This window comes from Microplitis mediator, chromosome 4 (assembly GCF_029852145.1).
Source record: "Microplitis mediator isolate UGA2020A chromosome 4, iyMicMedi2.1, whole genome shotgun sequence".
NCBI classification, from domain to species: domain Eukaryota; kingdom Metazoa; phylum Arthropoda; class Insecta; order Hymenoptera; family Braconidae; genus Microplitis; species Microplitis mediator.
Genome location: NC_079972.1, coordinates 12616880 through 12644806, shown reverse-complemented (window position 1 = coordinate 12644806; position 27927 = coordinate 12616880). Strand labels below are relative to the sequence as shown.

The 27927-nt window shown below is 28.5% G+C and overlaps 4 protein-coding genes and 2 long non-coding RNA genes across 8 annotated transcripts in view; 1 reads left to right on the top strand and 5 right to left on the bottom strand.

The window, feature by feature from the left end:
- Positions 1-6: 6 nt before the first annotated feature.
- Positions 7-2506, bottom strand: LOC130666886 (myb-like protein D). Its single transcript, XM_057468212.1, has 3 exons — positions 2178-2506; positions 1149-1449; positions 7-324 (listed from the first exon to the last, which is right to left on the bottom strand). The coding sequence occupies exons 1-3, from the start codon at positions 2351-2353 to the stop codon at positions 40-42; spliced, it is 762 nt and encodes a 253-aa protein (XP_057324195.1). The 5' UTR covers positions 2354-2506; the 3' UTR covers positions 7-39.
- Positions 2507-2646: 140 nt separating this feature from the next.
- Positions 2647-8327, bottom strand: LOC130666880 (tetratricopeptide repeat protein 39B-like). Of its 2 annotated transcripts, none has more exons than XM_057468200.1 (11): positions 8293-8327; positions 7533-7653; positions 7413-7447; positions 7095-7308; positions 6633-6765; positions 6203-6335; positions 5882-5981; positions 5707-5772; positions 4206-4948; positions 3908-4144; positions 2647-3829 (listed from the first exon to the last, which is right to left on the bottom strand). In XM_057468200.1, exons 2-11 carry the CDS (start codon positions 7557-7559, stop codon positions 3580-3582), a joined length of 1938 nt encoding a protein of 645 aa, XP_057324183.1. In that variant the 5' UTR covers positions 7560-7653; positions 8293-8327; the 3' UTR covers positions 2647-3579. The 2 variants fall into 2 exon arrangements, with proteins under 2 accessions (XP_057324183.1, XP_057324184.1); XM_057468201.1 differs by having other exon boundaries at positions 8157-8293.
- A 280-nt stretch (positions 8328-8607) lies between these two features.
- LOC130666881 (probable serine/threonine-protein kinase ndrD) overlaps positions 8608-27927 on the top strand; it is a 53450-nt gene continuing 34130 nt past the window's right edge. The window contains exon 1 of the mRNA XM_057468204.1: positions 8608-8760. The gene's annotated coding sequence lies outside the window, so the exon portion shown is untranslated. The remainder of the gene's footprint in view (positions 8761-27927) is intronic.
- On the bottom strand, positions 9210-10155 carry LOC130666887 (uncharacterized). The gene is made up of 3 exons (XR_008989761.1): positions 10095-10155; positions 9915-10014; positions 9210-9409 (listed from the first exon to the last, which is right to left on the bottom strand). It is a non-coding gene; the product is annotated as an uncharacterized LOC130666887 (long non-coding RNA).
- LOC130666888 (uncharacterized) lies at positions 12693-19665 on the bottom strand. Of its 2 annotated transcripts, none has more exons than XR_008989762.1 (4): positions 19651-19665; positions 13185-13410; positions 12997-13094; positions 12693-12906 (listed from the first exon to the last, which is right to left on the bottom strand). It is a non-coding gene; the product is annotated as an uncharacterized LOC130666888 (long non-coding RNA). The 2 variants fall into 2 exon arrangements; XR_008989763.1 differs by lacking the exon at positions 19651-19665 and adding an exon at positions 13638-13652.
- Positions 25985-27642, bottom strand: LOC130667230 (prion-like-(Q/N-rich) domain-bearing protein 25). Its single transcript, XM_057468725.1, has 6 exons — positions 27568-27642; positions 27371-27461; positions 27015-27266; positions 26696-26944; positions 26366-26611; positions 25985-26253 (listed from the first exon to the last, which is right to left on the bottom strand). The coding sequence occupies exons 1-6, from the start codon at positions 27640-27642 to the stop codon at positions 25985-25987; spliced, it is 1182 nt and encodes a 393-aa protein (XP_057324708.1).

Here is a 27927-nt window from a genome sequence, read left to right as displayed (position 1 = left end):
AAAATATACTCAAGTATAATATTTATTTATTTTGCTTATTTATTTAATATCAACATCTACCTTTTTATTTTTATCTTTTATCATATTATAAACAATATTTGGCACATCAGTTATTTTAATTGTCGTATTTTCATTTTTTAATTTTTTGTTCGTGTTTTCTTCATTACTTACTTTATTATTATTATTAATTAATGAGTTTTCTTCTAATTCATTTGTAATATCATCTGTTTTTGGCAATAAGTCTTTTACTTTTTCATTAATATTATTGTTATTATGAGTATTATTGTTGCATGACTTCATTAATTTCTCCAGTTCACTATTTGTCTGTAAAATAAATTAATTTTTTTAATTAGTCAAAGAAAATTAAAGATTAATGTTCTGGTAAAAAATACTGATTGAAACTCAATCGGATTTCGACCAGATCCAATCGGAAAATAATAAATTTATTTTTCCATTTACTTTCCGATTTCTGATTAACTTTCAATCGAATTCACTAAGAACTTTCCGGTTAAATCCCATCAGAATTTTCCAATCGGATTCAATTGGAGTTTATAATCATGCCCAGATAGCAAAATGATGTCTTGATGAGTTCTGAATGAACTCCTATTTATGATTTGGACGTCTTATCAACTTCTTAAAAAAGTCTTTAAGAAGTTCTCAAGATGTCAAATGAATCACCTAGCGAACTCAGTAAGACTTTAAAAAGAGTTCTTTTTTCTGACTTCGCAAATAAGACTTCAGTATAAATTTACCATGACGTCTTTAAGGAGCTCCTAATTTTGACTTCATAAAGAAGTTTAAAAAAGAATACATTCAGTCGTCACAAAACTGACATCTTATTTATGAAGTCTTCAAGAACTCACTTAAGAGTTTTTAAAAATGACACCTTTAAGAAATCATTATAAGACTTCTTAAGGACGACTTCAAAAAGACCAAGTAAAGCAGTCATTCCGACTTGAAAGCTGTCTGGGTGGATACTAAGATCTGATGGAATTTTAGTATTTAAATATCGCGGTACAGGTATCAGTCGTAAGAAAAATATTAAAAATTTGTATTTTTAAAATATTAAATCAACTATAAAATAATTTTTAAATTTACAACGCAATATGACCATGTCTGAATATTTTTTAGTGCAAAAAAATACATACTCGATTAATGTCAGCCATAAGATTTGAAATTTCTTCTTTTTTCAACAAAACTTGGGTAGTAATACTTTCTTTTTCGAGTCTCAATGCTTCTAACGTTGCTGTTTTAGTAACATCCAATTTATTTAATGAGTCAACTTCACTTTTACACATGGAAATTGAGTCAGCCAGCTCATCATTTTGTTTTTTTAAATCGATTTGATTTTGCAAACGCACGTGCATTATCGCAACTTTATTATCGGATTCTCTCAGACGTTCTTTCAAATTTTCATTCTCACTTTGATATTTGTCACGCTCATCAATGCTGTTGGAACAAAAAAAAAATACAATATTAGTATATATATGTAAATATATGAGTAAAATAATCAAATAAATATGAAAGCCGTAGTAACAGCAGAAAACTAAGGAAAAAATAAATTAAGCTGAGAGTAGCAGACATTAAAAAGTTTTATTATTTTCCACAAACAAAATGAATACTGACCGGGAAAAATTTTAAAAACGCATGCGAAGAATTTTAAAAATTTTAATTGTGTATTTTTAAAAAAATTTTTGACAATTAACTTGGTAATTGAAAACTTGAATGACGATAAAGTTAGCAGACATTTAAAAATTTTTGGATTTTTTTTAACAAAAAATAAATATCAAAAAAAATATTTTGAAAAATTGCACGTATAGTTTATGAAATTTCTGACGTGTGCATTTTTTTAGAAATATTTTTTTTTCATTATTTATCTGTTAAAAAAAATTTTTTTAATTTCAAATGTCTGCTAACTTTACTATCATAAAACTTGATGAGTGTAAATGTAGCAAACATACAACAAATTTTTAATTAAATATAAAAAAATTAACTAAATAAATTTTTAAAAAATGCATGCGTTGATTTTTGAATTTTTTTATTTTTATTTTATAAACATTTGAATTTATTATTTAAAAGTTTTGAAAATAGTCAGATGTCCGCAAACTTTATCTTAAAAACTTGAAAACTGTCAGATGTCGGCTACTTTCAGTGTCATAAATAAATAAATAGTTTACCTGATTTTTAATTTATCTTCTAATTGAATAACTTGGCTAATTAATTCAGAATTTTCAGTAGAAACACTCCACCAATTACACGTTATAATAAAACATCCAATGAAAAGAAAAATGACAGTAAATGTTGATGAACATCTTCCACCGCTACCACTGCCTCGTAATCCATCCAAAACCATAATGTATATTTTTATTATATATTATTATGGTAAAAATAATAATAAAAAATTTTTTTTGTAATATATATAAAACTTAATTATTAATAATTATTTATTATTATGCTCAGTAAACTCGCTGTAGTATAAGTCATTAAAAAACTAAACTATACACTTTTATGTATAGTTATATACAAGTCCATGTTTTTTCCATACAAATATATACATATATTTTTTATCAAAGGAGTAAAGAAAGAAAAAAAATACTCAGCAGATAATAGATGTAAGATTCGACTATTTTAGAGAGAAACCATAAATATGTTGACGTGTCATAAATTTATTGATCTTTTTATGTACACAAAATTTATAAATAATTGCACCATTTATATATTAATAAATACTTTTTTTTAAATAATATGATATATTGAGGTCATTCTTACAGTGGCCCCAATTTTTAAAAATATTCAATGACTTCTGTCATAACTATTCAAATTTTTTTATGACCCTGAAGTTTGCAGACAATTTACAATTTTTGAATTTTTTTTCTCATCAAATCAATTACAAAAAAAAAAAAAATTATGCACATGTAGACAATTTAAAAAACTATAAGTGCAATTTTTTTAATAATTTATCGTTTTGAAAAAAATTCAAAAATTTTTAGTTTTCAAAAAATTACTTACAGTTTATGTCAATTGGGAGTTAAACGAAATTCATTTAAATAAATTTATGATACTGAAATTAGCCGACGTCTAATAAATTTTGAATTTTTTTAAAGCGATAAATTACAAAAAAAATTGCATCTAGTTTTTTAAATTTTCTACATACGCATGTTTTTATTTTTTTAAATTAAGTTGTAAAAAAAATTCAAATATTTTTAATTGTCCGCCAACTTCAGCTCCACATGAATTTCAATGAAATCTTTATGTCAATTTTCAAATTTCGTAGGCTAAAATTTATTCAAAAAATTTCGCTCAACTCCTATTTGCTAACAACTGTATGTAATCTTTAAAAAAAACTTTTTTTTTTTAATTAATTGGTAAAATTTTAATACAACTGACAGTTCAAGGTCATGGAATATTTAAAAAAAAAGCGGGAGGTATTGTTCGAGAATGCCCTGAATCTTTGCTAATAAAATAATAACGTTAATTATTTTAATATACTCTTTATATTTATAATAATTATAAATAATAACTTATATAAAGATATTTTAGCTCACGGGGATAATTTTTTACAAAAAAAATTTTAGTATTTCAACTATTCAAATCGGATATTTTAGTTAGCTGGGTTATTTTATCTACCGAATCATTACTTGACGGTGAGTTAAGATTTTTATTCTTGCTATTAGCAGACAATGAGGAAGCTGATTTAAAACTGCTGCTTCTGGCGGTTGTAGCAGATGTGGGCGTAATTGAATTACTGGTTTTATTGTTGAGATCCATTAATTCCGCATGAATTCTAAAGTGTAATCTTGACTCCAGCGAATATCCTGTGTAATTTTTTCTGAAAAAAATAACACGCAGTATAAAAATATGTTTTTATAAAAAGTATTATATTTTAAATTCCATTGTAAGGAAATACTTTGCGTCTTCTAAAAGATTGACAGCTCCTTGATTATCGTTTCTATCACGCGCTAGTACCGCTAGTTCAACCATAGCATAAGGAACTAGGTAACAATCTTCTTTAATTTCTTTTTCCATTTCAATGACACGTTTTAAACAATCTTCTGCTTGCAGAGGAAGTTTCATTTGACGTAAACATGTTCCTTTTATTAGTAACAATAATCCTAAATTATCGGCCGTATATTTTTGTTTTTGTCTGTAAATAATTAATTTTTTATAAATAAAATATAAATAATTAATTATTTATTTAAACTTACGTTTGATCAAAACTTTTTTCTTCAGCTTCAATTATTTTGTAAACGTTTACAATTAAATCAGAACGTTTTCCAATTATGCGGAATAAATTCCATACGAACATCAGTTCAAATATCGGAAGCACGAGGGTTTTATTCTGTGAAAAATATCGTTCGGATTTTTTAACAACAAATTTTTCCATAGGCAAAGATTTGCCAGCTATCCTCTGTTTATAAGTAGGCACTTGTGTCATTAAATTACTAATACTCTCTTCATCAGTGGATGCTTGGACTTGTTGCTGATCTTTTTGTTTCTGTTGCTGTATCATTATCATCAGCACTGCTTGCTGATACAAGTAAATAGTCCGCGACCAATTAGACTGCTCGGCAAGTGACCGAGCAAAAAATAACGCCGATTCCCAGTCTTGTTGACAGCAATGGGCCCACATGAGTTCCCAATAACACAGATGGTGGAACTGAGGCCATAGATTTTGACTTTTCCATGATTTCTGGTACCACTCAATTGAATTTTCAATATTTCCTTTCATAAATTCAAGGCGGCCTTTGAAAAATAAGAACCAAACACCGTCTGGGTAATGGTGTAATTCATTTCTCAGGGCCTTATCACACCAATCAAGATCTCCATCACGGTGACTTAGTACGAATGATGTTATTAAATGATACGATAATAATGTCATTGCACAGAGTACTTGACGTAATCCGCGACGATCTTCATATCCTTTTTCTAATTCGGTTAATCCGTTTATCTAAAATTTTTTACATCAATAAGTTTATTTTTACAGGCAGTGCCCTCACTTTTTAAAAATATACAATGACTTTCAACTGTCATAAGCGTATTAAAGTTTTATTAATTAATTAAAAAAAAATAAAACCTTAATTGAAAAAAAGACAACGTAGTCATAATTTCGTTGAGATATAGAATTTTAAAAAAATTACTTACAATTGATTGGAATATTTTCGGGGGATAAAAATAAAAAAATAAAATGAAAAGTAAAGAATCTACTGGATCTAGATTTTGGAAATGTTTCGTATAAATACAAGTATGTCAACAGTAAATTGCAACCGGCCCCAATTACCCCTTAAGTCACTTTTAAGCAGTAAAATTACATAAATTTTTTTCATTTTCGTTGAGTGAAAAACGTTCCGATCTTCAGGTACAAATCAATTGGGAGTTAAACGAAATTTGTTGAATAAATTTTAGTCAACAAAATTTAAAAATTCTAATTATAAAATTGACATGACGATTTTACTGAAATTTATTTCCAAAATTTTGTTCAACTCCTAATTGATACCAAGTGTAAATAATTTTTCTCAAATGTACATATCGGTGAAATTACGACGTTGTCCTTTTTTCAATTAATGCTTTCATTCTTTTTTAATTAATTGATAAAAATTTGATGCGCTTATGACAATTGAGTCATTTAAAATTTTTAAAAAGTGGCGGGCACTGAGAATGACCTTAATGACAATAAATAAATTAATAATAGTAATGATAAATAATTACTTTATCACCGGAAAATCCAATGAATTCTAATAATTTAATAACACGTCCCGGTAACAGAGATATCATCTAAAAAAAAAAGATAATTTTCCATCAAGTATCAGTAAAAAAATATGTAATTTATAAAAAAATGTTATTAATATATGTAAAAATGAATTACTAGTAATTATAAACATACCAAATTAAAAGTACCAATTCCCATACGAACACCGCTTTCAAAATGTGCCCGCTCGATATCATTTTTCCATTGTCGTGATGTAAGAATCGTCAAACATTCTCTGATTGTTATTTTTTATTATACATAAGTAGCACACATAGATGTAAAAAAAATAAAAAAGTTATTTATTATTGATTGTTATTACATAACGATCACGAGAAAACGATAATATGCATCCGGACAGAGATTAATTTGAATGTTTTATGAAAATGAGTTACAATTATAATAATTTACAAAAAAATGAATTATTTAATAAATTAATATGCAAAATAAATTTTTTACTTGTAAAGGAGGTAGCAGGTACGTATTTTTAATCCAGCTTTTACAAAGCTAACAAGAGTTTCATCCTCAACGAATGTAAGCATCGCCTTCATTAATAGTGACTCAGCGTAACATAATTCCGCATGCACCTCCTCTGTAATGTATTTTGTTTTTTAGCCATTAAATCCCTTATTGTCATGCAACAAAAAATTTAATTGCACAGATTTATTGTGTATGTGTGTGACATTAAATTAAATGACTCTACTCTATCAACCATCAATTCAAATTTAAATAATACTATCTGTTGCAGATTGGAGCAATTATACTTATAATTGCAATAAAAAATATATAAACACTTATTATAAAGCTATAAGTGATTTACACACACGTACATACTCATTAATAATAATAATAATAATAATAAAATTGTTGTAGATAAAAAGTACTCAACCGATGGTATATAAATTGTAGTTTGTTTTCTTAACCATTTTCCCGATGTTCTGTGAAAGTGTTACGTGACGACGATGCTTTAAACAGACGTTCATACAAATTTTCAAAGTTTCCACAGCCTTCTCTATGTGTTTCTGTAAATAAGTAGAGTTAAAGTGATCGTTCAACTTGGAAATTAATTACTATACTGAAGTTAGCTGACGTTTAATAATTTTTGGATTTTTTAAAAAATGATATATTATAAAAAAAAATATTTGAAAAAATTGCACACAGTTTTTTACATTTTCTACTAGTGCATATTTTTAGTTTTTTTTTTGTAACTTATTTGTTTAAAAAAAAAATCCGAAAATTGTCAATTGTCTGCTAACTTCAGGATCATAATTAATTGAATAAATAAATGAATATAAGATTTGAATAACAGGTGGATGAAGAAAAGGTTTTTGAGAGGAGTAAGGAGTAGTACCTGTTCGAAAGTTAGAAAAGCTTCAAGGCATGCAAAAACACTATTTCCCAGGGAGTGATACATACTCGTGTGTGCCCAAGGCTCTAATATTTTTTTAGCACTTGTAAAGTCATTATTAAAAAAAAAACATGTCGCTCGTTTTGCATCCTCGATTGCTGTTTCTAAATCCATTGTCGCAGTGCTCGTGGCCTCTGACGACGGCAAAACCTGCGGGCTAAATAAAAAAAAAAATTATATTCACATGCAGAGATTATAAAAAAATGAAAATATATAAATGATTTATGAGTAAGGATGAGTAATTAAAATAAGTATAAACACCTTGCCATAGTTTCATCGTCTTCTGCGTCAAGGAACTGTGAAATTCGTTTAAATAAAAAGAAAATATAATTAATCATTTATTATTTATGAAAGAAAAAATTTCTAAATGTTTTTACTGACCTCATCTTCACAATCCACATCAGACATTATTATTATTATTGTTTTTTTTTATCGCTAATAATATTAAAAAAATATTACGAGTGCACTGATGTAAAGACGTTGGCCGTGAAAACAACTGTACCTGTAAAAAAAAAAAAAAATTAACACCGACATCATTTTATCACTAAGTATATTAATGTTAGTTTAGTTATTTGTATTTAATAAATATTTATATTTTTATTTATCAATTCTCATTAATTACAATTATTATTATTATTATTTATTTTAAAATCAATAATAATCATTTGGAAAATTTTATAACTGAAAATTAATAAGAATTTTTTTTTTTAAGTAAAATAAAAATAATCAATTGTCAAAGATAAAAAAAATTTATGATAAAAATTAACCGAGTGGAAAGACGATTAAAATACGATAAATATAAATATATTTAACAAAAATATATATAAGAAAGTGTATGTATACAATGGCTGATAAGCCGAAATGACATGAATTTGTTTATTAAAATAAATACGAATGATTAATACGAATTATTAAATAAAAATTTAAAAAAATAATGAAATAAAGAAAATTTCTTAAAGATATTAATCTAATTATAAAAATATATAAGTATATAGTGTTACAAACCTATTGGATTGTATAAAAATAAATTAAATAAAATTATTAACAGCAGCTGCTTATAACTGTACTCTACTCGGAAATACTTATACTTATATTTCAACTATCTGTTAGATACTAGACACTAGACAATACTGATACTTACTTGGTGTACATTTGTGAAATCTAGCACACTAGTTTTGTGCATTTGTGTGTGTCACGTGTGTGAATGTGTGTTATGTCAAATTATTGTTTAAATAATAACTTGAGCGCCAGTCGACAAAAAAGAAATAAAAGTAGATGGTTTTTATCGACTGTCGTTAATTTGGTGTGATTTGAATTCCGCGCGCTTTTGAATCGGCAAAGAGACGGAGATTGGCGGGCAAGTAGTCGATTAGAGAGCGTAGTATCGATTAAGCTGTCGATTAAATGAAATTTAATGGCTGCGGGAGCGTCTTTTTATGGAGGTGGTTTAATTTTTGAACAGATTTTAAAAAATTGTGGATTTGTGATAGTGAAGTTAATGAGTGTTATTGAGATGTCTAATTTTTATTATATTGAGTGTTCGAAGTTGCGATTGTCATGTTGAAGATGATGGGTGCAGTTTCAGAGCAACGTTTTATCTTTTTGAGAGGTTAGTAATTTTAAATTTTAAGTTTGAATTTACGAAATTTATAATGAGAGTGAGTGTAGCAGATACCAGACAAATTTAAAATTATAAATAATTAAAAAAATAATATTCATAAAAAATGCACTTATTAATTTCACAATTTTTTAAATGCGCATTTTTAAAAACTTTTATTGTATTAATTATTTACTCTATTTATTAATCATTTTAAATTTGGCTGATGTCTGCTACACTTACTCTCGTTAGAAATTTCGTAAAAATAAAATGAGTAATTTTTTTTGTAGAATTTAATTTTTTACAACAAAAATTTGTATCTACCAGTTATCCGATAATCTCATTTAGAAAAAAGTTAAAAGTAAATTTTTTCAGTTAATCGATTCTTTAATAATAAATGTCGTCTGTGCGAATTTCTCGTCAATTTAATTTTTTTAATTAAAATGAATTACTATTATAAGTATATTTATTAATATGTATATTTATTGACCAATATTACAAAATCGATGAGACAGCATTTCGTCGTAATAAATTTTCCAACACTATTTCTTGTTCATCTTCTAGTGAGGATTTAATCGTCCTCATCCTCGCATGTACCTGGCAAAAGCCATTGGGTACATTCGTGAAATTGACAACAATTAGTACCGGCTGCTGGATGACACTAGAAAATTTTATTTTTTATTTATTTATTGCAATACATCAATTATCCATAAAAATGAATCCTCAATAAAATGTCTTCGCCCGTAAATCCATAAATTTAAATTTCAAAAATAAATTATAGGGCTTTAAATTAAAAGACCGCGAAAATTCAAATTAGAAAAAAAGTAATAAAAATTTTTTGTGGATTTCATTGAAGTTTTGAGTTACCAGTAGAAGTTTAAGTTTTTTTTTATCACAGAAAAAAAAATTTAGTCGTAACAACAGCAGTTGTAGTCGAGGTCACTACAAGTTGGAGTAAAGAAACGCCAACTCCAACTTAGAATGACCTCAACCACACGTGTAGTAAAATCAGTACTATTTATGTAGCATCTTACCACATATGGAGTATTCGCTACTACACATGTTTTACTACAATATTGTGGTTAGAAGAACTACAATTTTTTTCCGTGATATTATTTCATTTTTCTACTGCTCTTTTTTCAAACTATAATACAATAATTGCTTACCCATTGGCCTTCGCATCCGTTAGCTACACTGGCAAGAACGCCAACTATCAATAAAATTGATAACAGTAAAAATACTTTATTCATCTTGGTTTTTTTTTTTCTAAAACAAAAGTTATTTGAAGATTATCTGGAAACTACTAAAATTATTTCTAAAAATATAAAATAAAATAATTTTATTACCGTGATCAGTACAGAGACTTTGTCGCAAAACCGTTGCAAGAATGAATATGCTGGACTATAAATGAGTTTCTCTAATATTTATAGTCAGTGGATTCGTTATCTGACATTTAGCTGCGACCGCATTTTTTTTTTGAATGCAACTAAAACGTTGCATCTAAGATTTTTTTCGAAATATCGATTCCTTGACACTCGAACTATCCCATTAAAAATTGTCTATCGGTATTTTTTTATCTGGAAAGTTAAAGTTCAACTCAATAACAAAAAGTCTTAAAAATTAACAATTACGCACAATTACAATAACGAATTAAATTATCAATCGATGCGTTTATTGAAACATTTTCTGTAGGAAATTTGATTCTACACAAATTTTTTTTTATACATTTTTGCCAAATCTTTAGTAGTTTCGTTTTAATTTCTCATTTCAGTTTATAAAAATATATTTTACAGATAAATTTGCAGTGAGTCAGATTTTTTTAATGAAAAATTAGAAATTTTCACGGGATCGATTTTTGGTTGATTTGGAAATCAGACCTTACTCACATTTTTTGAAAAACTATAGAACATAAAAAATAAAATGAAACATTGTTTTTTTTTTTTTTTTAGAGACTTCAATTTTCTAGAACAAAAATTTTGATTAACTATTTTTCCCGTAACCTCATTTAGGTAAAAGTAAAATAAGTAAATTTCTTTAGCTAATCGATTCTTTATCAATAAATGTAGTCTGTGTAAATTGCGGGTCAGTTTATTTTTTTATATTAAAAAATGATTATTAAAATAAGTGACGATCCTGAAGTGAGCGGACAGTTACAAATTTTCGGGTTTTTTTTTCAACAAATAAATTACAAAAAAAAAAATCGGTCTGTCAGTTGACCCTGCGGGCCAGCCCTAAAACTTCCCGCTGTTTTCAAGCTCGTTGAGCTCGAAAACACTATTGTGGATACATTTTCGAGCTCTACGAGCTCGCAAATACTTTTGTATGCCATTGTTTTGTAAAAAACCATTTTTTAGCATTTCTTTCTCCCACGATATCTCGCGAACGAATTAACCGATTTTGATGGTTGAGGCGGCAATCGACGCGTTTTGTCAAGTTCTAAAGCTGATAAAATTTTGGATTCGATTTATCGAGTCGTTTTTGAGATATTTCAGGAAAAATAAAAAAATTTTTTTTTTTTAATTCTTTCGACAACGGTTTCTCTTGAACGAATGAACCGATTTTGACGGTTGAGGTGGCATTCGACGCGGCTTATAAAGCTCTAGAGCCCAGTCCATTTTGGAATTAATCCATCGAGCACATTAAAAGTTATCCAAAAAAAACATTTTTAAAAAAACGTTATTTTTGGAATATCTCTGAACGAGCCCTAGCGATCAAGCTCAATTTTCTCTCGGCTTCAAGATATTAACAATACGCGTCGAATGGCACCTTAAAGTTCAAAATCGGTTCATCCGTTCAAAAGATACAGGTATTTACATACGTACGTACGTACATACATACATACATACACTCGGACATCATCTTGAAATTAGTCAGAATAGCTTCATAGGACCTCAAAACGTCGACATCTGATGGAAATTCGATTTTCGTAAATCGGACCGAAACCAATAACTTCCCGAATTTTTGAAAATTTACAATTTTCTTGGCGGGAAGTTAAAAATCGGTCTATAAGTTGACCCTGCGGGCCAGCCCTAAAACTTCCCGCTATTTTCGAGCTCAACGAGCTCGAAAACACTATTGTGAATACATTTTCAAGCTCTTCGAGCTCGCAAATACTTTTGTATGTCATTGTTTTGTAAAAAACCATTTTTTAGCATTTCTTTCTCCCACGATATCTCGCGAACGAATTAACCGATTTTGATGGTTGAGGCGGCAATCGACGCGTTTTGTCAAGTTCTAAAGCTGATCAAATTTTGGATTCGATTTATCGAGTCGTTTTTGTGATATTTCCGGAAAAATAAAAAAATTTTTTTTTTTTAATTCTTTCGACAACGGTTTCTCTTGAACGAATGAAGCGATTTTGATGGTTGAGGTGGCATTCGACGCGGCTTATAAAGCTCTAGAGCCCAGTCCATTTTGGAATCAATCTATCGAGCACATTAAAAGTTATCAAAAAAAAACATTTTTCAAAAAACTTTATTTTTGGAATATCTCTGAACGAGCCCTACCGATCAAGCTCAATTTTCTCTCGGCTTCAAGATATTGTCAATCCGCGTCGAATGACACCTTAAAGTTCAAAATCGGTTCATCCGTTCAAAAGATACAGGTATTTACATACGTACGTACGTACATACATACATACATACACTCGGACATCATCGTGAAATTAGTCAGAATAGCTCCCTCGGACCTCGAAACGTCGACATCTGATGGAAATTCGATTTTCGTAAATCGGACCGAAACCAATAACTTCCCGAATTTTTGAAAATTTACAATTTTCTTAGCGGGAAGTTAAAAAAAACTAAAATTATACACATGTAGAAAATTTTAAAAACTATAGGTGCAATTTTTCAAAATATTTTTTTTTTATAATTAATCGTTTTTAAAAAAAATCCAAAAACTGTCAGACGTCTGCTAACTTCAGTATCATAAATAAGTGACTATTATTAGCATATATATTATCATATATTTATTGACTAATATTACAAAATCGATGACTCGGCATTACGGTATAACAATTTACCAAAATAATTTTTTTCTGAAAACTTATTTTCTTTCCTCAATCCAGACATCTTTAGCCATTTCAACACATGTACCTGGTGATCTCCAATGAGTACACACAAAATTTTCACAACATTGTGTACCCTCCAAAGGATTACACTAGAAAAATTTTTAAATAATTTCTATTTAGTCAAAGTTCAGTTTTTCTTTTTCTTAGACTTTTTCAACTGTATTGTAATGATCACTTACCGGATCGCCTTGGCATCCTTCGACTGTATTGGCATGCAGGCTGATTATCAATAAAATTGATAACAGTAGAAGAATTCTCTTCATTTTGGTTTTTTTCGCTAAAACAAAAGTAATTGGAATCTAAACTTGAAGTACAATAAAACTAGTGAAATTCTTTCTGAAAATACTAAATAAAATCATTTAATTACCGTGATAAGTACAGACTTTGATGTATAATCGTTGCAAGAATGAACATGCGGGACTAGAAATAAGTTTTTCCAATATTTATACTCAGTGGATTCGTTATCTGACATTTACTTGCGACCGCATTTTTTTAACGCAACTAAAACGCAGCTTCTAAGATTTTTCTTCTAAATATCAATTACTTGGCACTCGAACTATTCCATTAAAAATCGCCTATCGGTATTTTTGTATCTGAAAAGTTAAAGTTCAACTCAATAATAAAAAGTCTTAAAAATTAACAATTACGCGCAATTAACATAAATAATGCTTTAAATTATCAATCGATGCGTTAAACACTAAATTTTAAATATTTGAAACAGATTACAGAAAAAGTATACAAGATTTTCTTAATTGAACAGCCCATAATTAAGTTGGCGCGAAATACTAATTTTTTAAAAATAATTGTTATGTATTCCTACAGAAAAAATTGATTACAAGCGTCGACAACGAAGAAACCGGGCAGAAAAATAACAATCGCCACTTTATCGGCACTCGCATCCTACAGTGATCGATAATTTACTGGCATTCGATTGACGCCATTCCTAAACGATATTACCCCCACTCCCTAATCCTCTGATCGTGAAAAATTTTTTTTCCGTCAAAATTTGAATTTCTGAAAAAAGTTTGAATTTTTCCGCATTTTTATCTGTGACAAATTTATTTATCGACTTCAGTAGACCTTTTTGAAACCCTGTATAAAAGCGCCGCTATAAATCTGAAAATAAATCGGAGGCAACTTTTTTTTTCTTTTTCTAAAGATTGAATCAGAACTTTCTAATAGGCGAGCGCTTGTGGATAAATTTAAATAAAAATAACCTAGACAAGCTAAAAAATATGAGTTATTATTATTACAATAATAATTCTTTGAAATGTATGATGTATTATGTACATATTGTGTCCCATAGCATAGTAAACTGGTATTGGTATATGGATCCCATTCCCGGAAGATACTCTCGAGGCAAACTCTGAAAGGATGGGCACAGCTTGCCGTGTAAATCTCATGTCTTGCTTCTTTTACGTTTTTTTTAAACATCTCTTTCTTATTTACCTCTCTTTCTCTTTGTACACTTCATATATGTATATTTGTGGTACACATACTACACATATTACTCTGTCAGAGACGACAAAGGGTTTCCATGCACACAAACCGAAATCATGTTCATTCTTCCCTCTTACATCTCGTCTCTTTCTTCTTATTCTTATTCTTCTTCTTTTTTATCCGCGAAATGAGACTTAACTTTAACCGATGGCTGTGCCTTTGCTTTTAAATTCGTAGAAAGACCAAGTAAATTTTGTCTTCAGTCGTGCCCTGACAAGATACAAAAAAAAAGTGTATATATACCGTCCATAAATATATATCTTTTATGCAAAAAGACTCACTTTATTCGATGATGAGTTATGCTAGCGCTGTTTTTTTTTCTCCTTTGTCAAAAAAAAAATCCGTCCGCTAATTTTATGATTATGCCTTTTAGAAAAATGGTTTTATCGAATCTCCAAGTGATGATTGTGTGAAGGATGAGTAAAGGATAATGGTACACATAAAAAACCCGAGTCAAAAAACAAATTCGGATTTAAGTCTCAAAGTTCTCAATGAGGTTTTTGAGAATTAATTTAGAATTTTAAGATTGACAACAGTGTAGAAAGTTATCCTAGTTTAGTCCTCAAAGAAGTAGTTACGTCCAATTTTACTATTTTAAGGACTAAACTGGAATAACATAATCTGGATTAGAGCCTCAAAATACTCAAAACATACAGGAATAATTTTATCGACATTTGAACCTCAAAAGTCTTATTCGACGTTTTCTCTCCCTCCCTTTTCTATATAAAATTTTTCAAAGTCCGAAATATAACTGTTCATTCATTGAGGATTTTGAGGTCTCAGTTATAATTTAAAATCGATAAATTATTCGCATTTAGACCTCATAGTTCTCATTGAGGATTTTGAGTACTAAAATAAAGTTACTTTCTGAGCGGCAAATAAAACATCAAAGGAATTCAGGCTTTTGAGGACTAAGCTAGAATTTGTTTTTTGACTCGGGAAAATAATGAAAAATTACTGTGTGGTAAGTGACCTGAAAACATTAATGGGAACTGACAGATTTCGCTTTTGACAAAAGTAAAAAATTACTATTCCAACGGTAAACTTTTACTTCTAGACTAGTAATTTTCCACTTATACCAAAAGTAAAAGTCATATGATCCATTAATGGTTTCGGGTTACTTTCCAAACAGTAATTAAAACCAAATTTTGAGACCCGTTTCTTCCGTGTAATGAAAATTTAACGAATGCGGATGTTCAAGTAAAAGGTATATGAGAGATAAATTTTTTTGTTCTTGTAACAAAAAGAAAGGGTGAAGGATAAAAAAGCAATAGTCATCATAAGGTCATTAGACTCAGCCCAGAGGCTATACCACATTAATTCTTCTTGTCTCTCGGGCCACTCTCATTTATCTTAACCTTAGTACGAAATTTTAATCCCTAAAGAGTTCATGGACCGGACACGAGAAAAGAGTTAAGTATCGTATATAGAGTTCAAGTTGTGTATAGAGGATAGGATAAAACGGGATGGGAGGATGGGTTACGAAGAATCGTGATCTTCCGCGAGCTCAAGCAGTTGCCCTTGCAACCAAGAATACGCTCTTTTATACTTTCAGCTCTATAATACTTGACGATCGACCCAGGCTTGATCCTTTTTGTTCTCTGTACTGAGAAATCATGTGATAATCTTATATTATATACTGCCTTTGTCGGCTTATATATACATACTCGATATCATTTTTCGAGATACCGTTTTATCTATTCCGGGATTATTTCATCAGTACAGTATAGTAACTTTAAATCATTTATTTTATTACAGTCGATTTCGGAGAAATAAAAATTCATTTTTTTTTTTTTTTAAATTATTTGAACATTTTTGAAACTGTACTTTTATAAGGCTTTAGAGATTAATGTAAAGAAATAACAAAAAGACGTGTCATAAAGATTAAGAGAAGTAATATTTATTCTAGGAAATATAAGTGAACTGAATTTCTTTTTTAAAATTTTTACGTGGGTTGAAACTACGAGAATTCGTCACGACGTCAAAGCTACATTTAACAGACCGATTGACGTCGTAGGATCTCGTGGTCTTTATATACACACACATATATATATATTAGTTTCAGTTTCCTCATACTTTACTCATATGCTTGATATATACATATATATATAAAAATATGTCTACTTTGCTGTCTTGTCTTGTCTATTTTAAAAAATATTTATACACGTCGGCGACCGCATCATTTATAGATAAAACATTTACTGGAATAGATAGCAAATTAAATAGAGCCTTTTTTTAGATTATATTTTATTTATATATATTTTAAAAACAAGTTATCTGCATAAATGAAATAATATATTACTACAGTAGTAAAACTGGCTCGTCGGTGTCTCGTCGAAATTTTTTTAAATGTTAAAAATAAATGGCGCCGGTACTCTAGTTATAACGTCGATCGACAATGACATTCTGGCAAGTCTTGATGTCTGTCAGACAGCCGAACAAATTAAGCTCTAATATTTAAATATCTATATATGTATGAATGTATGTGTGCATTAATATTTTTGCCGATTCTTAGAAAGTCTATTTACTTGTTGACCATCGTAATATTTTTACTCCTCGTCGCGTATCTGTCGTTTCATTTTTTATCTCAACTCTCATACGTCATATTTTAATATATGTCATCTGGTCATTTAATTTCGTAAAAATCAATCATCACGTGTTCTACATACGTGTTGAGTTAAAATAGTTTTCGCGGTAAAAAATATATATTTTTATTTGCATGATAAATTATCGTGGTTTAAATAAAATAGAAAAAAATTAAAATGCCAAATATAATTTAAATTGATATTTAAATTTATTACAACTTGGCTTTGAAAAAAGTTTATAATTAATATACAAACATTTATTAATGTCATAAGTTTTTATTTAAATTTATTATTTATTTTTTCCCGCCAATCTTTTGAAATAAGTTTTTATTTTTAAAATAAAAAATGATTTATAGTTGATTTCAAATAAATGATATACTAGCAACTGACCTACATTATCAAAATTTTTAAATATAAAAAAAACTATTGAAAAATTCATCATTTTTTTAATTAAATCAACATAAAGACAAAAAATTAATTAATTTTTTAAATTTCTTAACTAAACTTGAAAATAAATATTATCTGTTTTATATATTTTTTTTTTTCAATTTATTATTAACAGAAATAGTCAGAAGACAAATAAAATATTCAATTTTCATTGCATAATTATTTTTACAACCAATCAAATGAATAATTGTCTGCAAAATTAATACTAGCACAGAAAAAATGGATTTTTTGGCGCCATAAATTTTTATTCATCCAACAAAAAATTTTCTTGCGGTAAAAAAAATTTTTTTAGGGGGAGAAAAAATTCTTTGGCACAGGAAAATTTCTGTTTTCATTTCATGATGCAAATTTTTTTCGTGCCAAGAAATCCTTTTTTTTTTGTGTTTAAAAAAAAAGCGCGAAAAATATTAAATTTTGAATTACAAAAATTAAAAAACGTGATAAATTATCCGATGTTTAAAAAAAAAATTAAATAATAAATACCCGTGCATTAATACTTGTCTGATTTTTTTTTCTTCGCAATTATTATTATTATTTATTCCTCATTTGTTTAATCGTTAGATCGTGAAGGACACTCCTATGAACTCGTTAACCTACATTACTATTGCTCATTTATCAAAGGCAGTGCCAAGGCATAAAAGAGATAACGAGCATACAAATAGGGAACACATTTCATTAGCGCGTTCCAATAAAAAAAATAAAAAGATAATAATAACAAGAATAATTAAAAACATTAATACGATATTGACTTATCGCATTCGCAATGAATTATAAGATCGAAAAATTAGATTATTGCGCTATTAATCGGCACGGCATTTCTCCGGAATGCCGTTGATTTGTTTACGTAAAATAAATTCGTGGAATACGTTTGATAATATTTAAGTGATATGATAACAGTACTAAACTCTTGGAATAAGGAATTGACTATCGTTTGACATGCTCGTAATAATTACAAGGCGAGTGAAGAGGGCAAATGTATTTCGCAGTATTTGTTAAATTATTACGTTCTTTATATATAGACCGTGTAATTTATTTGATTATTCTATGTATGTACGACGGTTCGAAATAAATAGATAAAAAAATCAACGATTGATTTTTCTTTTAAAATGTCTAATACACGTATAAATCTATTTCACATGCGGCGTTGACGCGTAACGACTTCTACGAATAGCCACTTGTCAGATTGTGATATGTGTCAGCAATTATTTACTTTTTTTATCCTCTTCTTTTTTTCGTTTCTTTCATTATATTTCTGTACTATTATTATCAAACGATTGTCTTGTCAATCATCTATCTGTTCTATACCTTCTCAAAAAATACATTCACATATTTGTAGTTAAACTTTTTACTTTTAAACGATTATTTAAATAATTATTCGTCATATCAACTTTCATTATCGCACAGATATTTAAATCCTCGGGAAAATAAATCATTCGTTATTTTTTTATTTATATTTTCGGTGATAATTTAATAAAAAATACATTGACTTATCACGTCATACTTTTGAATTTATTACTTTATTTTTCTGTGCACTGTAAAAAATTTTTGAACTGAACGCGGATTAAATCCGGAGTAAATGCGGAGCGGATGACTATTTATTTATTTAATTCCCTCGAAGTGAAATTTACTCCGAATCGGAGTGAACGCGGGTTTAAATAAAATATAGATCAATCCTCTGAAAAGACAAACTCTTTATTTACTCGGTACGCGGGGTAATTTTTAGTAAAAACTACGAAACTGTGACGGAGTAAATTCGGATTTAAATAAAATTCGTAATCGCTCGAAATTAACCCAGACTTTTACAGTGTAATTTTTAATGCATACTTTTAAAAAAAAATTGTGAGTTTCTAAAGAAAATATGAGTTTATTTTTGGTTGCTGATAAATTAAATGAAAGTCTAGACCATGGATTTTAATTTAAAAAATTTAATGTCAAATAGACACGTGTACATGCAGTGCAGATTAATGATCTTTTATGACCGATTGCAGTGACGTGGTATTCATACATATATATGTATATATAAAAAAGATAGTACGACACGGTCGTGTACAGAAGCACACTGTTGTCTTCAGTGACTGAATTAACCTGCGTGTCGGTAAGCATTTCTAAGAAGTCACGGAGATGGCTTCGAAATAGTCAGGCTCCCGCTGATGTCGACAATTCGTAGAAAATTGTGTCTATTAAATGTACGCAACCTCAACTTGTCTTTATCATTATATGTATGTGAAACATACATGTATATATTTCATAAAAAAATTAATTTTTTTGTTGCATGTCCTTATTAAATATTTATTTATTTACCATTTGCTTCTCCTTGCCTTAATAATTCCTGAGCTGTGGGAATTCGTTTTTATAACGCGAGTCTATTACGTTGTTTTTTCTTGTCAGTAGTACACACGCGATACATAAATGTGTTTATTAACCGAGTTAGTGGTATGTGAAGGCAATGGCAATGTCGAAACTAATGTAATATCATGACCTTGTAACCCTTTGAAAGATATGGGTTTAAATATTTTTCGGATATCAAAAAACACGCGAGATATTTTTCAATATTTATTTTTGTGTTTCACGATATACTTTTTACGTAATTTTCTTTAGTCAGTTTCCTTTGGGATTTAATTTAAATTTTGGCGGTAAATATTTTTTATTTGAAATTAAAATTTGTTAATTCATTTTACTGTTGAATATATTCATATATTTAATGAGAATAGATAAGAATGGTAATTAAGTAAGTAATTTCACGTTCAATAAAGATATTTTATTGAAATTTATTAGATTAGATTAAAAGTTAAAAGTCTGGTAAATTTGCCAGCTGGCCAAGTGCATAATCATGCGCTAAAAACTCGGTCGTGTATTTAATACTCAGAATTGCCAAAATAGAAAACACGAACGCAAAATATTTGGGTCAAAATGTAAAAAAAAATAAATAAACAAAGCAAAAGTATTCGCGAGTATAAAATGAAAATTGAAATTTTGTTTTACGAGGCATTAAAAAATTTTATCGGATCTCTCCTTCATAATCTTGGGTCTGATTCGTCATCATCATCTTCATTATCATTTTATTATTATATTTAACCATAAAATGATACAACAATAAAAGACTAATGTAATATTTTTCGTAGAAAATACATATACGATCTATGACAGGACAAATGTTATCATCTGTTAAGATCAATTGTTATCGAAATTCCTAGAGTGAAACGTCAGTAGCGAATGTATATTCTCAGAAAATGGGTAAATCTACACATAATATAAATAAAATAAAAAACAACAGTACAATAGCTGTCATTTAAACCGGTGGTCCAACAGGCTAATTGAAATCTCCTGCCGAGAACAAAAAATTAATTACGACAGTTCCGAGAAGTGGAAAAAATAATCCATTAATTCTATTCGCTTTTTTATCATTTTATTAAATAACTCCCAGGGCATTTAATGCCTTATTTTATCCCAATGCCAAGAAATTTTCATTATCGATATTAAAATCGATAGTAAAATATATTGTGGAGTTTTAAAAATCAGACTATGTAATTTTTTTGCATACTTTATATTTAAAACGCGGTCAAAAATTTAAAATTCAAATTCAAAAAATGGCGGTAAATTTTTTTTCGCGCGTTTTTTTTTCAAAACGAGCGAATAATTATTTTGACGTTTCTCAATTACATCGCAGAGTACGAAAGTCTATTTTACAAACTAGAACACCAGCTTTCGTAAGTCAGAGGTCGCGAGTTCAAATCTCGCGCGTGACATAATTTTTAAGTCTTCATTAAAATATTATGCAATTTATACAAACTTGCATAATTAAATATACTTATGGTCATATATAATCATTCATTATTTTATTTTGAATAATTTGTTGCTTAATTAAATTAAAAATTTTTGAACCCAGTACTGAAAATGCAAGTAATTTTATTTAAATTTATAAATTATCATATATTTTGGTGTATGAGTAAGAGAGTGAAATAAAAAAAGTATTTATTTTTTAAATTCATTCCGATTGTACTGGGAATCGATTGAACATTGCGAAGAACGAATAATGTTTTGCGAATTACCGCGAGTGAGAAACGGAATAAAAATGAATTATTAACTGGAAAAAATGAATGAAAAAAAAAAATAATAAAAAAATAATTGAGAAGGAGAGATAGATTGAGTAAAAAATGTTTAAAGAGTGAGAGGAAAATAAACCAACAGACCGTAACTTCTTTAGATGATCGATGCGCGACTGCGTAAACCGACGAGAAACTTGAGAACTCAGGTAATCATACGAAGGATTTACAAAAAAAAGAATTATATATATACATACTAAATCATTTTATATATGGGTGAATATATGAATGTATTATATGATTTATCTATGACGTTATGTTGTGTTATATAGCTGTGGCTTCACAAAATAAAATAATACATTAACTTGATGAATATTGATTATGATTTCGAAAAATTTTACTAGCCGCTACTTCGTATAAAATTGATAATTATCTATTATTATATATGCATATAAAAAAAGTATGTTATGAATATTCAATTGAAATAATAATTTCAAAATAATATCAAAGTTATAAATATGTATAGATTTTCAACGTAATTTCAAAATTCGTTCTTAGAAAATATTATCGCTGTCATTAAGCCTGTAATTTAAAATTATTTCTGATTACAAATTTATTAGGAATTGTTAATTACTGATTGATAAATTTTGATAATTATGTCATTGTGAAATAAACAACTTAATCAGAAGAATTTTTAAAAATATATTAAGTAAGAGTATAAATTTTTGGTCAGTCATAAAAATAAATTTTCAAATTATTCAATAGAATAAAACTAAAAAAATTTATTCTTACATATAATTTTATTAAAAAATATGTAAAATCTTGATAAGTAAATAAGTTTTTAGACTTGAAATAAAATATGGATAAAAAGATATTTAAAAGTCAAAACAAATCTTATTTATTAATAAATATGATGAATTATATTATTATTCAAAAATTAATAATACATTTTTTTTTATTGACAATTTACTTAGCTACTGGTTTTTTTGCCCAATAAAATTAAATACTTAATACATATTTATCACTTAAAAATAAATAAAAATATTATTTACAGTTGTGTGAACAAAAAAAAAAAATATGTAAAATTTGAAAGTGTTTTATTATCAATATATTATAATTTGACGAAAGCCAATCTTGTTTACCAATACACCAAACGGCGACATAACATTACAGCCCTCTATATATTATTTTTCTCGGGATTTAATATCATTCCCCGAAGGCGGAGAACGGGCACGAGACACCGTCACGGCGAAATCCGGTTAAATAAGGCGTGGTCCGTGAAACGTTTCGTCGGAATCGACGCTATCGCTTCTTGACGAGGTTCGTTGCCGTGTTACATACAATTTCTATTCACTCTTTGGACAGTTGTGTCAGTACGAGAGTATACTCTTGTCTGTAAATAGGAAAAAAAATATAAAACAAGTAAAGTCTCAAAACATAGTCAAGTACATAATAGTTATTCTACTTGGAGATCATTTTATATACAACTTCTGAGTCATTCCGATGCCGAACCACTCAGTGTTCCTGATAAGTCGTTACCGATAGCAGCTTTAATGACTTTTCGTTAACCGCGAATTACTGGAAAGAGATAATATGTCAAATTACAACTGAGAAGGAAACTATCACTTAGCTTTTACGGTCATATATTTCACAGGACATCCTGCGATATATTTCAATTATTTATGAAACAATTTTTTTTGAAATGCGGAACGGATGACTTATTTTAATACTAAAACTCTGAATCAGAGTAAATGCGGATTGAAATAAAATCCAGATCATTCCGAAATCACTCCACTGAAAAAACAAACTCTCTTTCAACCACATAAGCGGGTTTTTTAAAAAACTGCGGAACTCCGTAACGGAGTGAATTCGGATTAAAGCAAAATCCGTATTTACACTCAAAAAATTAAATGATAGGAATTATCATCTAGTGATGGTTAAATTTTTACTATCAATCCGATAGTAATGAATATTATCTAGATGATTGTATAAATCATCTAGATCGTAATGTTTACCATATGGATGATAATTGTTACGATCATGTATGTTAACTAGAGTTAATTACTATTATGACTCTAAAAAGTTATATTTATAATTTCTGATGGTAACAGTTACCATCAGAAATTATAATAGTTACACTGTAAAAAATCGGGAGTGAATCCGGATTTAATTTAAATCCGAATTCACTCCGCATTCACTCCGGTTTCTCTCGGATTCAAAGAAGTTTCTAGGAAAAACGCTAGCACATAAAAGTTAAAGAAGAATATTTCTCTACACTCAGAAAATTAAATGATAGAAATTATCACCTAGTGATGGTAAAATTTTTACTATCAATCCGATTGCAGTGAATATTATCTAGATGATTGTATAAATCATCTAGATCGTAATAATATTAATTACAATCCCTGATAGTAACTGTAATCATCTTGATGGTAATTGTTACCATCCTGATAATAACCGTTACCATCCTGATATTATAATCTCTATTAAAAAAAATTATAACACTAACTATCTTTTCATTTAAAAACTTTCGAATCATTCTAGATGATTGGAATTAAAAATTTAGGATAATAAACACAATTACTTAATTTTCTGAGTGTACTCCCGATTTTTTACAGTGTAAATTTTATTCGACTCGCGATTCGCGGGCGGGCTAACATATGACAGGGTCACGCTCTATTACTTGCTCTACTGACACCATTAAAAAATAGGCTGAACCATAAAAAAATATTTTTTAAAAATCTCTATGATGTCTGCACTTATGTAGCGATGAAATATTAATTTATAATAAACTCTGGCTGTTTACTCATAAATCGGTAATTTGATTAGCGCAATTCGGCGAAATCTTATAAATAAAGGCTTCTATAGAACATGAACGCGTTTATTTAGACCTGGATGACCTACCGATACAAGCACGAACAAGTCTTAAATTCCTGTCTCGCATTGATGTGTAACATCGTCATCGAGAGGTCGTGGTTTATTTTTTCGTTCAGATCCCTTTCTATTTAATTCTATTTCTTTTATATTAAAGTGAAATTAAAATAAAAAAAATTTTAGCTCGTCTCTTATTCCCACTTGCTCGCATGACTCAATCGACTCTTCTCAGTCTACTAATCTAGTGTGGAGGGAACATAAGACCCGTGATTCCAGGTAGTACACCCGCTGAATCTTCACGTAGCTATTTATGGAACATTCTTCTTAGAAATACGTAACACACTCTCTCTAATGTATATAGGATATGAAATGACAGAATCACCAAAATTATATCTGCATGTTGAAAATTTTGTTAATGAGATCATACAGACGAGCATTCTCTTGTAAACATCCGTAGTCTAGATTTGATTTAAAAAATCAAAATATATCTCTATCATATAAACTATATAATTTTGAGATTATGATAAATTTTCTACGGTAAAAATTGATATTTCTATAAGTATAGCTTGTGGTTATCTAATAGAGTGGTAAAAAAAACCATCTTGCGTCGTGGTCATGATCATACTACAGGATGTAGCGTCGATTGGAATCGCAGAAAAGCTAAAAGACCGCCTACAATTTCCGTGTAAACGATCACACCGGTCTCAAGTTCCCGCGATCGCTGGAATATATACGTCTTATTGTCTCATCTCTTGTCTGTTCGGCGATTAAGTTCCCCTCTATCTTTCATTATTCCATTCTTGTGGGCTTTTGGAGACATTAACTCAAATCTTCGGCTAAACCTCCGATGATGATGATGTCTTAGAAACTATTTTCGTGATGTGACTAAAAAACTTAAAATTTCACTAATGGCCGATTATTTGTGATGGTTTGATAGACATGATGAGTTCATTCATTATTTATTTTGACAGAAAAAAAATTTCATATAGTAAACGAATTATTTTTTTAAAAAACCGCAAGTAATACATATATTATTAGCAGATTTATTTTTTGAGTGGTTACAATATTTTGAAAAATTTATTTTTAGCATGAATATGAAAATTCTTGATGAATTTTTATCAGTATCTACAATTACACATGTGCATAACAATTAAGAGATAAATATAATCTTTACGGAAAATTCTTCAGATCAATGAGTGTGAATGTAATTACACTGTGAAAAATTCCCAAAAAATTTTACTATGGGTGCATAGTAACACCGGACTATAAGAAAACTGATTCAAAATTTACAAGTGTCCAATAGTAAACGTATGCGCATAGGCCCAATCTTGTATTCTGCGCAGACGTTTACTATGGGACACTTGTAAATTTTGAATCAGTTTTCTTATAGTCCGGTGTTACTATGCACCCATAGTCAAATTTACTGGGAATTTTTTACAGTGTAACAAGTGGAGATTTTTTGAATTTTGGAATAAAGAAATAAAATGTAAGCAGAAAAAAAAATTTTAAAAATGCGTGTTTAGATAAATGAAAAATCAGTGCGCGCATTTTTAAAAATTTTATTATTTTAATTTTTTTATTTATTTACTTAAAATTTATAAATTGTCTCATGTCTGTTACATTTACACTCATTCAGTTTAACATAATGACGTATGGAGATAAAAATCACATATGCTACTATTCTTTATACCTATGATTAATCTTTCCAGGAATTTATACTAATTTTCAAATTTATTTGGCACACATTTGTCATAATCAGACAGAGACGTAAAGTTTGGTTTGCATTGACAAAATTCATCAAAGCACATTGAATTGTCAGTTAAACAATCTTTATTTGATAAACAAAATCCACCTATGAGGGGTCTACAAGTTGTTTCATTTAGAGCAACAAAGCTTTGTCCACAAACGCACACCTTGTTTACTGAGCAGTCTGCAAATTCTACTGCTTTGCAATCTTCGTAACTTTTGCACGGTTCTCCTAGAATTACTGAAAAAATTTAATTATATTTAGTAACATTTTTTTAAAAAATGAAATTATTTTTTCGATTACCCTTTTTTTCTTATAAATCTAATAGCTTCATAACAACTTTTACACTTACATGGGACGCACGCTGACCCATTGTACACAAATTTAGGTTTGCATTGACAATTATCATTAACACAAATAGAAATACCCTTCAAAATCAGTGGGTTGCTCTCTAGACTTTCGGTAATTGGAGAGCACATTCTGTTTGTTACACGGTAATATAAAGGTTCACATGCGCATTTTTTATTTTTGGAACATACAGTATGAAGCATAAATTTAGTACAGTCGAAATCGGATTTACAAGTCATTCCCAAATAAGCTAGACCAATAGTATTGTTATAAAATATGTATTTAATATAATCAAAAGTAGTTTTTTATTTTTGAAAAATATAATCTCACTCACATGGGACACATTGAACATAGGATTCAAGTACAAAGTTTGGTTTACATTGACATTTATGATCAACACAGATAGAATTTTCCGCCGGGCAATCATTAGTTGTCCAACATACTAAATCATAAATCAGGATACATTTTGTTGGGTCTAATGCTACGGCGTTTCGCGTACAAGTACATACTTTATCTTTTGAACATTTCGCATAATTTATAGTTTCGCAGATTGTATCATTTTCGCAATAACTTCCTATTACTACTATAAGTATATATATAAAAGTAAAAATAAAAATCAAAGTCTCAAAAATAAAAGAAAATCATATACTTACTTCTCAGACATTGATTGTTAGATTTTTTGAGATAATTAGCTTTGCATTGACATCGATTGTTAATGCAAATAGAATTTTTAGTTTCACATAATTCATTATTTTTACAACTTTCATCCAATAATGGGGCGCATATTAAACCCATTTCTGGTACATAATTTGATTTGCAATCACATTTTTTTAATTCTTCAGAACAAATTGCATTTCTTATGAAAAAACATTCATTATCGTTATTACAAGGTTGTCCTAATCGCACTAAAGTAAGAAATAGCAAATTTGTTTACGTAAGTTTTTACGGTTATGAGAAGGATTTAATAAGAAGATTAATGATTTTTTATTTTACTTGATAGCCAATTTACCTTTATCAATACATTTAAAAAAACCACCTGGAAATGTTAATTTGCATTCAAGATGCGCATGACAGCATGGGTTTTGGTAATCAGGAATACACTAAAGTAAAGAAAATAATAATAGTAAATAAACTTCTTAACTATCTCTTTGTACATCGACTGTTTCCGATACAAAATATAAGACATTTTTTAAAGATAATGCTTACGAATTCATTTTTAATAGCACATTTATAATCAGGATTTCCATTATTTTCTAATATCGATGGATTAGCGAATACCATAAACGAAAAAAAAGTTTCGCTTAAAAACAAAAATAGAATTACGACTAAAGACATTTTTAGATTATCTGGTTGTGATATAAGATTCGAATGTAATGTATATCTTTGTTTCAAAAATTTCAGTATTTTATTCCGATTTTTAATAAATAAATTTCTGTTTTACTTTTGAAATATAAAAAGTATTATTCCAATAAAACTTCCACGTCGACTAACTACTTGATAATTGAATTTATTTTTGAAAACTAGAAGCAATTCAGTCAAAGATTATTTTTAATTTCTTTTTTTATT

Excerpts from the sequence above, each read along its gene's own strand:
- LOC130666886 (XM_057468212.1), bottom strand. The coding sequence starts at position 2,353 with ATGGTTTTGGATGGATTACGAGGCAGTGGTAGCGGTGGAAGATGTTCA. Across the intron at positions 1,450-2,177 it reads GAAGATAAATTAAAAATCAG|CATTGATGAGCGTGACAAAT; the intron begins GTAAACTATTTA and ends TTGTTCCAACAG. Across the intron at positions 325-1,148 it reads TTATGGCTGACATTAATCGA|ACAAATAGTGAACTGGAGAA; the intron begins GTATGTATTTTT and ends TTTATTTTACAG.
- LOC130666880 (XM_057468200.1), bottom strand. The coding sequence starts at position 7,559 with ATGTCTGATGTGGATTGTGAAGATGAG. Across the intron at positions 5,773-5,881 it reads GAATTGGTACTTTTAATTTG|ATGATATCTCTGTTACCGGG; the intron begins GTATGTTTATAA and ends TTTTTTTTTTAG. Across the intron at positions 3,830-3,907 it reads AATCTTTTAGAAGACGCAAA|AAAAAATTACACAGGATATT; the intron begins GTATTTCCTTAC and ends TATTTTTTTCAG.
- LOC130667230 (XM_057468725.1), bottom strand. The coding sequence starts at position 27,642 with ATGGTATTCGCTAATCCATCGATATTAGAAAATAATGGAAATCCTGAT. Across the intron at positions 27,462-27,567 it reads GTGCTATTAAAAATGAATTC|TGTATTCCTGATTACCAAAA; the intron begins GTAAGCATTATC and ends TCTTTACTTTAG. Across the intron at positions 26,945-27,014 it reads TAACAATCAATGTCTGAGAA|TAGTAATAGGAAGTTATTGC; the intron begins GTAAGTATATGA and ends ATATACTTATAG.